Source organism: Piliocolobus tephrosceles, chromosome 19, assembly GCF_002776525.5.
Source record: "Piliocolobus tephrosceles isolate RC106 chromosome 19, ASM277652v3, whole genome shotgun sequence".
NCBI lineage: Eukaryota > Metazoa > Chordata > Mammalia > Primates > Cercopithecidae > Piliocolobus > Piliocolobus tephrosceles.
Window position 1 is genome coordinate 49,710,428 of NC_045452.1, and position 14,919 is coordinate 49,725,346.

At 37.9% G+C, this 14,919-nt stretch overlaps 1 protein-coding gene across 7 annotated transcripts in view; it reads left to right on the plus strand.

Annotated features, from left to right (window-relative positions):
* GRIK1 (glutamate ionotropic receptor kainate type subunit 1) overlaps window positions 1–14,919 on the plus strand; it is a 416,917-nt gene that overhangs the window by 387,847 nt on the left and 14,151 nt on the right. For 6 of the 7 annotated variants that reach the window (XM_023190268.3, XM_023190264.3, XM_023190267.3 and 3 more), the window contains 2 exons: window positions 4,248–4,473; window positions 10,381–10,631. In XM_023190268.3, coding sequence (XP_023046036.1) covers window positions 4,248–4,473; window positions 10,381–10,631 — 477 coding nt within the window. Of the gene's footprint in view, window positions 1–4,247; window positions 4,474–10,380; window positions 10,632–11,965; window positions 14,851–14,919 lie in introns of those variants that run through there. The other variant, XM_023190269.3, reaches the window with a different exon arrangement.

Genomic DNA, 14,919 nt, shown 5'->3' on the forward strand with positions numbered 1-14,919 from the left:
AACTTTTGACATATCTAGTGAAATAAGAGGCAACCACTATTTCTGTTTTTGGAACATATATTATTTAGAGTGATTTAGGAGGCTGGCTGAGATAATATGTGATTTAGAAGTACAAAAACACCCCGGCTGTCGTTCTAACACTTTGCCTGGTCTTTTAATATGTATGATAATTTTTCGTGAAGTATAATCCTATTTTTAAGAATTACTAAGATTTGAGACTTAACCATGAAAAAAAATCTGCTGAAAGGAATACATGTAATTTACTCCCAACATTCCACTTTTTTATCTAACAAAAAGTAAACATTACTGAGCATGGCATGACGGTGGACAGAACTCTGCAGTAAAGAAGAAAGAGCCCTCAATTCTGTGCTGTCTCCTTCACTAACCCTCTGCGACCTTCTGTGTGGCATTTGCTGTCCCTGACCTCAGGACCTGCTTATGTGATAGCAAGGGGTGGGTCTAGAGAGTAGAATGTGGCGATTGAAGCATCTCCTTATGTGAAACTCGTCTGAGCATGACATCCTCCTTGCAGTTGCCCAGTGATAGAAAATTCACTATACCGGCTGGACACGGTGGTTCACGCCTGTAATCCCAGCACTTTGGGAGGCCAAGGCAGGTGAATCACCTGAGGTCAGGAGTTCAAGACCAGCCTGGCCAACATGGTGAAACCCTGTCTCTACTAAAAATACAAAAAATTAGCCGGGCATGGTGGCAGGTGCCTGTAATCCCAGTTACTCAGGAGGCTGAGGCAGGAGAATCATTTGAACCCTCGAGGTGGAGGTTGTAGTGAGCCGAGATTGTGCCATTGCTCTCCAGCCTGGGGAACAAGCGCAAAACAACGTCTCAAAAAATAAAAAAGAAAACTCACTCTACCTTAAGGTGCTGGAGCTGTCTATAGATCCTTCTACCTATTAAAAAAAGTTATTCCTTAGCCACATTTTGGGTCTTCCTGCAAACTGTAATTTCCCTAGCATCTCGATTAGCTTAGAATTCTAAATGTGAAATGCAGTAGAGCCCCATAACAGCAAACTTTTTAAATGACGAAAGGGAGCTCTAAATAACAGCAAAAGGCTGCTCTTCTTGCTCCCATTATGTTTACTATTACTGTGCTCTAGTGAGAATAGCAAGGGGTCAAAGGAATTTATAACAGTTCCTGTACCTTCAACTTACCAAGTCCCCTACCAAGTAACAGTTTTCTGTCAGAGAGAAAGTTCTGCCCTCCCTGATCAAAGGTGTCCATGCCAATTAGACTTCCCCTGTAGCTCCCTGGGAGAGGTCAGGCCTAGAACAACCTTCTACTCTAAGAAGGAAGATGTGGATGTTGTTGAATTTAAATCCATGATCTCTGTTCCGTAGAGCCGTGCTACCCAAAGTGTAGTGTGAAGAACGTGCTGGCTCAGGAAACATTTTGTTACTAAGCTGTGACAAGGAGAAGAATACTGAGAGTAAGCCTTTAGAAATGTTGCAGCTGTTGAATGCTGAGGTTGCACTAAACTCATGACCTCTCTCATCCCTGAGATTAGACCACTTGCATGCTGCTGAATACTCACAGGGTGAGCCACATGTGGTAAGACCTACGTATTCATCCCATGCAGGAGGACCACAGCTAGGTCTGCCATGGCTTGAAAATAATGAAGTCCTTCACTTCAGATAGTGTAGGTTTAGAGTTGAATCGTGTCATCCTTTCCCGTATCCTTCAATTCCCCAGACGAATTAAAGGACTCCCCACACTTTCTCCATTTACCATAGATGAACTGAACATTGACTTTGTTTTTGACTTCCAGAAACCACAAATTTGGTTTTCTAACAATTTACAACACTCGTTTCAATGAAGTCTAAACACGGTGAAAAAAATAAATGTTTCATGAAATTTTTCTACATGAAGGCTGATTCCTATTTCATATGAACATGAAACTAACTAGCAGCCTGCCTCAGGGAATAATGAGTCCATGAATAAAAGCTACATTTTCACATGTAGATCAAATAAGATTAAAATCATCCTCAAAAGCATTTTTGGCAATATAGACATCCACCTCCCCAAAATCAGCATGGTACAGTGGAAACAGCATTGAATTAGATGTTGGGGATGCAGAGTCCGGAACTGGCTCTGGTATTAACCTGCTTTGTGACTGTTTGAAGTCTCCAAGCCTCCTGTACCAAAACTTCCTCCTCTGTGAAAGTAGCAGTTTGTATGAGCCGATCTCTAAAGTCTCTGACAACTTTAAAATGTTATACTTCAAAGAAAATTATTTTCCCTTAAGGTAGTTTCCTGATGGAAGAATAATTTTCCCAGCTGTGCATTTACTGCCACAAGATAAGACTGACCTTTCTGCACTTGCATGAGTAGCTCTTTTACCATAAGTTTAGCATTATCAGACTTTGCAAGACTGAAATCACACAACAAATGAAGCAAGAACCCTGACCCCCAAAACGCACCTTTGTCATGGAGACATGAGCTGCAGTTTGCAGATATCTCCGGGGCTGTGGCGTAACTCACAGGGGCCCAATATGACATTATGGGTTCCATAAAATACGAATATCTATAAGGTACTATTTATTGAATTGTTATTTGTCTCACAAGACCTTTCTCAGGGGGGTTTTCAATGTCTAACAATCTAAAATAAAGCCATCTGTCCTCCCCTAACTCATAAACCCTACAGTATTAACCAGGTCCTAAATAGAGGTTGGAATTGAGTGGCCCCCAGAAACACTCGAGCATGAATAACCGTGATAGAGTTGACTCTGCAGGTATTCCATTTTTTGCTTATGACCCAAAACCATGTTTTAAGCTTTTCTGCACTACTGAGATGATGCATCCTGTGCCTGTCAAGGGATCTGTCTAATGTGTATGAGTGAGTACTACATATAACCGTGATAACTGGGGTTAGCTTAAAAATACCAATAATTCCTGTAACGTTTTTCATCTCTGAAGTAAGTGGAGAATGCTGATGCAAATGAAGAAAAATTCAAAACAAAAATTGGAACTGTATGGAAATTACACAGTAAAATGCAAAATGTCTAAACATAGATCACTATTCAAAAGAATGGAAAATTCATATTTAAGCAATACGAAAATTTAGGCAGTATACTTTAGCAAAGAAAGTAAGATAATGAGGCAGTGGTACATAGGTATATGTGCATATATTACATAACATATATAATTTATTACTGAATCTATCAAAAAGCCAAAGAATATGAGAAAAGACAAACATATTAATGGAACACTTCGAAATGAGATATTCAGTCCTCATTATCTAAAATATGATTGCAATTAAAATTATGCACATAAAAAGGCATATAAACACAGTACGAAGATTTTTCTTTTTGTTTTTTTGAGATGGAGTCTCGCTGTTGTTGCCCAGGCTGGAGTGCAATGGCACAATCTGGGCTCACCACAAGCTCCGCCTCCCAGGTTCAAGCGATTCTCCTGCCTCAGCTTCCTGAGTAGCTGGGATTACAGGCACACACCACGACGCCTGGCTAATTGTATTTTTTTAGTAGAGACAGGATTTCACCATGTTGGTCAGGCTAGTCTCAAACTCCTGACCTTTAGGTGATCCACCCGCCTCAGCCTCCCAAAGTGCTGGGACTACAGGTGTGAGCCACCATGCCCGGCCGAAGATTTTTCTTATCTAAATTTTAATTTGAAAAGAACATTTACTTTCTAGGTTTTGTAGAAAAGAGAAGAGTGAATGACAGTTCCTTCACAAATAAAGCAGAGGAAGTCAGTGGTTTACCCCAGGGCTCTGCCCAGCAGAAGAATGCTGGATCAAGGATTGAAACTTCCATACCTGGAAACAGCAAAACAACACCTGCTGGAGTTGAGTGACTGAAAGGAAAATGGATTAAATGAACAGAGTCCTGGAGTGAGCTAGTGATCCCTTAGCCCAGTGTGCCATGATGGCTTGTTCTTAAGCGGCCACAGTTCTTTAGGCAAGTGCTATTATTGATACCAATGTTCTTTCTTCCCTAACTGAAAGCAACAAAAGGACCTTGCACCAATGTCTTGCATCAATCAATCAAGGTCTCCGTGCAATAGCTACCTCTATGCAAATGCTGTCCAATAGTGAGTGAACTGGGCTCTTCTCAGCTACAAAAGTGAAGCCTTGAGACCATCAATCTTGACTCCCCCACCTGTGGAGAAAGTATCCTCCCTATCATTATTTGAACCACTGGGACTTTGAATACCTTTAGGCCGTATTTTTCCAGCCCTCTTCTGCTGGTGAGTGTGTTTTTTTTCCCTCCAGAAATCAAAAATCTCCACCTACGAGAAGATGTGGGCCTTCATGAGCAGCAGGCAGCAGACCGCCCTGGTAAGAAACAGTGACGAGGGGATCCAGAGAGTGCTCACCACGGACTACGCGCTGCTGATGGAGTCCACCAGCATTGAGTATGTGACGCAGAGAAACTGCAACCTCACTCAGATCGGGGGCCTCATTGACTCCAAAGGTTATGGAGTGGGAACGCCTATTGGTAAGAGGGGCAGACATGAACCAGGACTGAGATAGAGGATGTCAGTTACCAGCATGGAAGGAAATGGGCTCAGAGTTCTTTATTCCAAATTCTGAGAAGGCCTACAATGCCTTTAGTGAACTAATAGTGGAAACATCCATATAGATCAGAGACGTTGTCCAAATTACAGATTCCCAGATATTTAACTTCATATACTCGTAACCAGTGTTTCTTTCAAGTTTTACCAATGCATGTTTAAGAATATATAGATTTTGTTATTTCACCCTAAACAAATATCTTAAGGAGAATATCTTTCTAATTAATCCTTTTCACATTGTTTCCTTCAATAGCCATATATGCCTATATAATTTATTTGCCTTAAATTAGAATAGAAGAAAGTTGATTCTGCATATGGATAGCAAAAGTGAGATGGTTAGTATTCCATAACGATAGATGAAAAAGCAAGGCTATGTCGGTCAAAAGAAAAAGGATAAAGATTAATTTATAAGTATGATGTGCTCAGGCAATGTTAGATTCAATCAATGCCAACTATGTAAAACCAAATTCCTTAGTTCCATGCTACTGCTCTCCTAGGAATATTATTGCCTAGGTATACAGACCCATATAGCAATGCATTCTTGTATGTCTATAGGAGACATGAATAGAATTCAAGGAGTAATTAGTGATTTCCTCTCCATAGAAAACTCCCTCTCTATTGTTTCCCTCTCTATAGAAAACTGTATCATGGCCGGGTGTGGTGGCTCATGCCTGTAATCCCAGCACTTTGGGAGTCCTAGGCGGGCAGCTCATGAGATCAGGAGATCGAGACTATCCTGGCCAACATGGTGAAACCCCGTCTCTACTAAAAATACAAAAATTAGCTGGGCGTGGTGGCACGTGCCTATAGTCCCAGTTACTCAGGGGGCTGAGGCAGGAGAATCACTTGAACCCGGCAGGTGGAGGTTGCAGTGAGCTGAGATGGTGCCACTGCACTCCAGCCTGGGTGACAGAGCGAGACTCCATCTCGAAGGAAGGAGCGAAAAGAAAGAAGAAAGAAAGAAAGAGAGAAAAATAGAGAGAGAGAGAAAGAGAGAGAAGGAAGGAAGGAAGGAAGGAAGGAAGGAAGGAAGGAAGGAAGGAAGGAAGGAAGGAAGGAAGGAAGGAAGGAAGGAGAGAAAACTATATCGTATAAGGTTCTGGTATAGCGGGAACCTGCTCTTCCCAAGTAAGCTGTTGGTAATCTGTTAATAAGAATTCCAAAGGAGAGGAATCAGGGACTGTCTAGACTACTGGGCTAGTCTAGAAATCATAGCTAACAGTCAAGCCAGATCATTAAGGACCCCAGGTAGGTTTGATCTGCTTGTTTGTATTAGTATTTTTGTCATTTGAAAGGGATGATTCCATTTGATTCTCAACATCATGCAGGGATCACAAACTGAAATGCTTATAGAGGTCAAGCAGATATCATAAGAGAGTAAAGCATGCTTGTGCCAGGAGGTAGTAGGGAATGGTGGTAATTATGCAAAATTACAGACCACATGACTTACCAAAAGGAGACAGCTGCCTTTCAGGTCAGAGGGTTGTAGACATGTAGGACTTTGAGAACAGGATTGTGGAATATTCCGTTTTCTAAGAAAATAAAAAAATCCAGATTTTAGGTGAATTGTCCTAATGTGTTTATTTAGCAACAAATTCATTAAACAAGAAAAAACTGTATTTCATGTATTCAACTTTTAATTTATATGAATATAACTAATCAGATAAAGTTCAACTATCTTCCACATTTACCATGAATACACAGCCAGTTTGACTTCCTGCTATCTACCTGGTGTTAGAAATATGTGCTAGGGAGAAATTAACTTTATTATTATTGTTATCATGTATGTCCTCCAAATAAAATTCCTGCAGAATGATGGGGCTAGAAGATTTACAGCTACCTTCTTGCTTCTTTATTTCCAATAACTTTTCCTGATGAAAATACTAATGTTGCTAGTGAGGTGTATATTTTTCCCCAAGTGGTAAGCTCTCCTATAATTTAGTCAATAAGAGGCTCAGGGGATCATTTGGCACTGGCTAACAGGATATTATACCTCTTTTTGACTTTAAAAAAACAATGTCCTATTGCCTTAAGCAAGCTTTGCCACCTCATTTTAGATAATAAAGGTGGGGGAAGTTAAACGGTATTTTTTATATCTCATCACTGCTGATTTTAGTTAAATGGGCCATAAATCAGACAAGAACAGCAAGAGTAGGTACCTTTGCCTGAATTTTTGCAGAATCAAGACCCTCATGGAGGAGTAACCATAGTTCCTTAATAGAACCATCTCTAGACTAAATTATAAAGTCAAAAACTGTACCTTTATCATTCTATTTCCCACCTCATAACCCTACCCCACCACATTTCAACACCCCTTTTTGGCACTAAAATTCCTGTCTGTTAATAATGATTTAAAATAACAATGTGTATCACCCCTCCTGAGAACGTTTGCACTTTAACATGAGACTTTTCATTGGCATTCCTTCTACAGCATGGAACATAACTTGAAAGTTAAAATTTCTGATAGTACAGTGAGTGACGCAGGGCTGAGGGCAGGAGGGAAGAATGCACTTCTTCCTACCACTTTCCCAAATGAATGCAGCACTGTGAAAATCACTGCCTGCTTTCATGTGAATGAAGCTGACCTAGTGTTGAGTACCATTAACATTAAATATACATATAATACAGAGAGATCCAAAGGTGCCCATTCAGTCTCCTTTTGGCCAACCTCACCCAAGTTCCAAAGTTGAAAAGCCTTCCCCACTTCCTAGATGAAAAGAAATATACTCCAGGAATTTTTCATAGTGGTTATAAACCTGTCATGCTTTTAAACTAAAAACAAGGAAGGAATAATTGGAACAGATGGCAGACCTCACAGAGAATACGTCCACTGAGAATACAGCTGTTGGAAAAATTTGTGAGATGTTTCTTTTATGATGAATTGACTCTACAAAAGATCAGTTGCTATTCAAGAAGATGTGTGTGTGCGCACATGTGAGTGTGTGTGTTTATGAAATATATATGTATGAAATTATACAGATTTCAAGTGACATAATAAATAACTTCCAACGTCATTTACTTCATTTAAGCAACAACAAAAAACTGAAGTTAAGATATACTCAGATATTAAAAATTATCTGCACACTTCTAGTCTTGCCCTAACTAATTCCCTTATGGCTCCAAGCTCTGTCCCATAATCAAATATTGGCAAAGTCACAACACAAAATTGAAGACTTTGCTTCTTAGAGACACTCAGGACAACAGCTCTGGAATATGTACCTCCTGTGAGATTTAAAATAAAACTCTGAGAGAACAAGAGCATTTAAGGTTTGAACAGTTTACCAAGAGGCTGGAAATTTTCTTTCTCAGAGACCAACTTTAAACAGAGATCAGATTTTCATTTGTCTGAAATATTTTAGGTATCACTCAGCCTGAAGGCAGAAGGAAAGCATCAGTCAACATTTACTGAGCACCCACTGTGTATGCTGCTAGGATTATTACCGCAACCACTAACATAAGAATCATTCTTACACTCTTCGAAGCACTTTCATGTACATTAAAGCAAAGTGCTCTTGGTTCACTTAATTGCTCACCTGCTATGGGTATATCAATGGTGCTAATTTTTACACTAGCCGTTATTCTGGGGATATTTAAGCAAATGGCCAAGGTCTTTTAATTTCGTTTTCAATATCCATTTTTTTCACCAAAAATTCACACTCTTGATAAGCCATAATCTCACTCCAAAGCATTTTGCTCTTCTTTTAAACTTGCTTTTGAATGCTGGCGATTATTTTAGGAAGTCTTACGAGGAAAATTAATAACAAATGACACCAACGTTAAACTTCTGTTTTTCTAACTTAACCATGCCATAGGACATAAGGCATATGTAGGGGTGGGAGCAATGGATTGGAACACTGTCTTGAAAACAACATGAAAAGTGAGAAGTCAGGAGACTTGAGTTTGATTCTTGGCTGTGCCAGCAACTATCAGTTTCACTCATACTTTCAGTTCCTAAATATCTTCCATTCTAAAATGGAATATGTACTGAACTGTAAGCGGACTGCACTGTACCATTCCTAAGATTTCTTCTAGTCCTAAGATGCCTCATTTATCAATGTGCTTCCACCAAGAAAGACTTTAACGTTTGCAAATAGAGAAAGACAGGGTGTACTACTTTTCTACTGAATAGAAGAAATGCTAACAAGAGTTCTTCATATTCAAGGAGAGATTAAGTAAAAGAGTACTACTTTGCCTCTTCCTTTGCATTGATTAACCAAAATCCAGTGTTGAGAAGCTACATCTACAGATAGATATTGGCACTTTCCAACCCTTATAAAATTAAAAGTTCAATGGCATTACTAGAAGAGAGAGTATAAATAATATTAATAAAGTCCTTGCAAATTTTCCAAACCTAACTGAATTTTGTAGGAAATTTGAACTATTCAAAACCTAGTGTTAAGTTTATCTTAATAGGTACATTTATCAGTATGTACTAACCAACATCTGCAAAGATTATGTTGGAAAGACATTGTCTTAGTTCCTATTGGCTAGAAACCAGTCACATAACCACACTGAACTGTAAGGGAAGTGGGAAACGTCTAGTTACTCCCCCTCAGAAGAAGAAATGACACTGCTGGTCATCCAGCCAAGCCTAGTCACAGTATGAGACAACAAAGAGCCTAGAAAAAAGTGAGATCTAAATAATTGCTACCTTAAAAAATGTATCCACAATATAGATAAATTTCAAAAGTAGAAATGGAGACTTCATTTCTTTATAAGTAAAGAGTGACAACCTGCAAGGTGGTCATCCTGTAGGCTGGAAAACATGTGTCCAACCAAGATCAAAGACAGGCACTTTGAAAAAAGAGGGGTTGGGGCAAGAGCTTTTTGCTGAATGGGTTGGCTAAACAACATACATATTCAACTGGTTACAGGCAGAGCTATGAATATTCGTGAAGGTGATCCTGACACATGCATATTGAACAAAAATGCACGTAACATACAATCCACGTTCACTTTGGGGTAGAGACTTAACATTTAAATGTTTTATAATTAGGTTCTATACATCAAAATGTCTTTCAGGACACAATAGCTTGCAAGGGCACAATCTCTTTAATCCAACCAGAACCAGTCTAAGGTCGGTGGTCTTCTTATCTGGAGAAAGTTACTGAAATCAGGATCTTGTTTAATGAAAGGTATAGCTGGTGGAACAGGGGCTGGAAGTCAGTGTCTATGAGTTGATGAGCTGTAATTGTTTTAATATTGCTTATCTCGAGGCCAGTGCTTGTTTACCTCCTTGAGAAAAAGAAAAACCTTACAGCAGTTGGAACATAGTTTATTCTTTAAGTCCAAGGCTGTGTGACTTAACCCTTGTCTGGCATGGCCTTCGGTCCTGTTTATAATTTGATATCTTATTGCCACAAAGAGACTACTCTGTCTGACCTCCCATCCCGGTATGGCTGCTAACTAAGTTTTTAAGGTTTTTCTGGGGTCCCTTTGGTCACAAAAGAGGGTCATTCAGTCAATGGGGGCTTAGAATTTTGTTTTTAGTTTACACAATGAAATCTCTTGACATGTGAAAAGACTCATGATGATCTCACCAGAAACAAAGACATGTCATAGAATTCCTAGCTTCGATTCTCCTTATTTAAAAGGAGCAAACGATCGGGGCCAAAGTTAATCTCAACATGTCAGCTATCTCCTTTCCAATTATTTAGTATTTAGTGCCTTCAAAATACAGGATTGAACTTTCGTGTCCTTTGCAAGTCAATCTGTGGATTGGGGTTTCACAACAGCCATAACGTCGTCATCGCTAAGACGATAACTAAGAATACTTCTGGATGTCTTCTTCAACATTGTGGTGACCAATATCCAAATGACTTTACTTTCAGGTTCTCCTTACCGGGATAAAATTACTATTGCTATTCTTCAACTCCAAGAAGAAGGGAAGCTGCATATGATGAAAGAGAAGTGGTGGCGTGGGAATGGCTGCCCCGAGGAAGACAGTAAAGAAGCCAGTGCTCTGGGAGTGGAAAATATTGGGGGCATCTTCATTGTTTTGGCTGCCGGACTGGTCCTTTCTGTATTTGTAGCTATTGGAGAATTCATATACAAATCACGGAAGAATAATGACATTGAACAGGTGAGTCATCTCTTTCTAGGACTCATTAGTTTATAGTTTGCATCATGTGTCTTAAGTTTGGGGGTTTTAAGGATGTTTGCTCGTTTTCAGTCTATTAAATTAGATGCCCAGAAGAGCCATTTTTGAGTTAGAGCAAAGAGCTATTGAATCCCTGCCAGGTGCTGTGGGCACTGCAGGTCCATCATTTTATTAATGACAAGGAAGGGGCTTATACACGAAATCCAATTAGCCCTATTTGGAAAGACAGTGCAGAAATTCCAAACTCAGTTAATTTTGAACAGTTGTTTGCTTGTAAGATAGAAATCCTAGATGGAAAAAGGCAAAAATAAATCCAAAATTGGAAAAGCTATGAAAAGATATTTAACAGAAAGGTTACCAGCCCTTAAGTATAGATTCTGAGCACATGTACTAATGCAAAAAGTTTATATAAATATGTAAAAGTCATAGTATGAAATTGAGCACTTACTTCTATCAAAGTAAGCTTTGTAAAAGGATAGATCACCTCAAATTTTTTTTTGCCAGGAATATAATAATGCAAAATGAAAATGCAATGTATATGAGACTTTTGTGTTTGGGATTATAGGACAATTGTAGTAGTTGACCATTTTTGCCTATTACTTTTATTTTTGAAGGAAATCACACCAGTTCTGAAGGAAATCAGCTTACACTGTTTTGAAAAAGCTGATTGTGATTTACGATAATTCCTTCATAACCATACTAGAATAAACAAAATACAAAGGTTTATGGTCATCATAGTGAATCAGGCTCCTGATTCAATTTTTAAATATTGTTAGAATTTTAAGACTATGACTATTAATGACAGAGCCAGTTTAATGCTCTGCTGTCATCTTGAAATTCTAAATAATTTTTGAACAAAGTGTCCCACATTTTCATTTTGCACTGGACCCTGCAAGTTACGTGGCTGGTTCTGATCTATAATCTGATAAGAGATCCACTTTCTTTACGTAGAAGCCCTCCTTAAGGGCCCAGAACTGGGAATGATTCATTATAACCTGGTTTCACATGAAAATCTTCCCCAGAATTACAATGCAACTGTGACAACAATGAACACCCCTTTCCTAAGCTCTTGTTATAAGAAGCTGTTTTTTTAATTAAAAGAGAGAATGAACTGATCTGCTTTAACTTTCAATTCGCTCTTGAGGTGTCTTGTTTTATGCAACTGATTTGAAAAATAAAAGCTTGTATATATGATGCTTTAATGTGCTTTTCATAGTTGCCAGCTTCATGTGATGTAAATTCTCATTGAAACATTCATTCTTGCTTCTGATTTATTCATTTGTCTATATTTTTTTCTCATTTCTTTTGCATGCAAGGCTTTTTGTTTCTTTTATGGACTGCAATGTAAGCAAACCCATCCAACCAACTCCACTTCTGGAACCACTTTATCTACGGATTTAGAATGTGGCAAATTAATTCGAGAGGAGAGAGGGATTCGGAAACAGTCCTCAGTTCATACTGTGTAATCAGTTTTTTAAAAAAAACAGAAGTGTGCCCACTAGAAAATGTTTTTGCTAATTGGTGTTGTTGATATTTGTATTTGCTAAGCATAAATAGCCACAATTCTCTATTCCTTTAGGATAGCAAAACTCATGTATTCTAGACATTGAAATGAATACACTGGAAAGAGACTTGCACTGTATGTTGAAGGAGGGGCATATTAGGAGTATACAGACTTCTAGAAATGTGTATTTACAAGAATCTTCTCTGTCCCACTCGTCATCTTAGTTCTGTCTTCACGCATTAAAAATTAGTAACTCTTCCTTCATGAAAAAGGAGATCAGACCTTCAACAGGGCAAAGCATGGAAACAAGATGCTTATTCTGTGGACTTCTTTTCATCTTTGTGAACTTCGTTCCCTGCTCTTTTTTCTTCTCCCTGTCCATATATTGTGTAGATCTGCATATTGTCAAACGACCCGAAACCCTTACCTTTTCAATAGTACACACATAACTCCATAACAATGATAATTTTTAATTGAAATTGATTCCATGATTTAAAATGTATTATTTACACAAAGACTCAAAAATGTCTTAGAATTTAAAGACTTAAAAACCACGATCCACAGAAAGAAAACTAAACTTGAAACTTCTGCTGTCACAGAAGAGCACTAGCTAAATTGAACATCACTCATGGAAACAGAATACAGTCAAGAATAATTCCTGGACAGAAATTCATTAACCTCAAACTCTCAAATAACATTTACTTGTAGAATTTAACAGTCTTCTGTAGGTTCTGAGTCTTGAAGGAACAGTGACATTTTTCAGGCTGTATAGTACTTTGTTGAAGATCCCAGCAAAGTCCTAAGCTATGTACTAATTCATTTCTATTTACCACTCACTTTGCATTGATGAACATCTTTCTACGAGATGTTATTTCACTTCCTTCCCACTTATGCTAGATGGAGTGGTTGTTCTTGGAGCAATCTTTCCTGAACATCACCACTTTCACAGTTATTTCTTTGGATCCATCATTATTATTAATTCATTCCAAGTATTCTGGGGAAAAGGGCAAGAAGGAAAAAATAAAGGAAAGAATGTCCGTACATATTAGTTACAGATCTCTGTAGATTCATTTTCCATCTTCATTCAAAGTGCTGTAAATAATTCCCATGCTAACTCAACCAGGTGACATAAAAAACCTATTGCACATTTAATTTGTTGTGACAGAGAATATCTGATGATTCCTCTGGGCTCGTTTCTCCTCCCTAGTGAATAGGAGAACTGAAGATGTGTTTCATCTTTTCTAAATATGGGATCAGTTGGTCTTTACTCTTTTCTTAATGGGATTATCTTTTGACACATCAAGCAATCCCCTAAAGCACATTCCTTGAAGTAGAGATATGCCATCTGTGCAATCATATAGCATTTTACCTTCTCTTTGCTTAGCTTTAAATGGCTCCCAGTTTTGGAAACCACAGGCCTCTCCAATCAACCGTATATTTCTCCAGTAAAGCATATTCAGGAAAGTTGACTAGTTGACTCTTGTCCTAATTGTCTCTCAGCTTTGCTTCCTTCTTTAAAGAAATGTACTCAGAAGAAAATATCATAAATTACACTAACATTGTTTTATGATTATTAAAGTAGAAGCAACATACTATTTGTCCCAGGTCAGAGTTCACATTTTCATAATCAATAGAATCAGATGTTGGGATGAATATGACATTATTCTTAGTTTCATATTTCATGGATTCAGTATATAGAAACCACAAATTTCATAAGTTTACTCTCCCAAAGACAATTTAATAAACCAAAAATGCTACCAAAAGAGTTCAAGTGTGATTGATGAAGTACTGACAATCAAAATTAACAATAACTAACGAAACTTAACTTTCTGCAGAGATTATTACTTAAAAGTGTAATTCAGAGATTTGGACAGAGAAATTATCTCTTTTAAAAGTTAATATTTCTGTACTACTTTAGACTGTATACTACCTAATTCTGGTATTTATGTACTATTTTATAGTTTTCAAAATGTTTTCACAAACAACATTACATTTGATCCTTTCAACAATTTTAATTCAGCTTTACTAACAGAGAAGTAGATATCAGTCATTGGCCTGCAGTTACAGATTTTAGAAGCAGAAGAAAATTTTCTAAAACAGCCAAACTTAGATTCAGGTTCTAGCAGAGCCACATGCTAAATGACTGTAGGCAAGTTACCAAATTTCTCAGTCTCGATTTCTTAATATGTAACAGTGGGACAAAATTTCTAGAACATAAAGTTTTGTAGGGGTGTTTTTCAAAATGGGTTCAATTGGCAAATGTTTCTCAAATAAAATTTTCATAGTAAAATAACCCATGGAGCATCACTCTAAATGTTCCTTTACTACATGCTATCTCAGTGTGCATCATAAGTTTTTGTGCATTGAGAATTTTCAACAAAGCGGAAAAGTATTCAGCACTTCTCAAGCCTATTAGATTGCAGATTTTTTTTTTTTCCGCACAGCATCTTGACAGACCAGTGTTCCACAGATCATCCTCCAGGGAACACAGGTGTGATCATGTGACTCTCATCCCATAACAGTGTACAAAACATCTTGCATTGTGCTTGGCACATAGTAGCCACTCAATAAATAGTTACGTATTCTTTAGAGTAAATTTCTAAGCCTCAATTTTCTTACTTGTAAAATGAAGGTAATATTATGGGCTTTATACATTTACTATGATAATTAAATAAAATTATGGCAGAGAAAATGAAATAATTAATAAAAGTCCTGCTAATATATATCAGTTAACAACTGTTGGTACCTTCTGGAGAAACTAAGTAT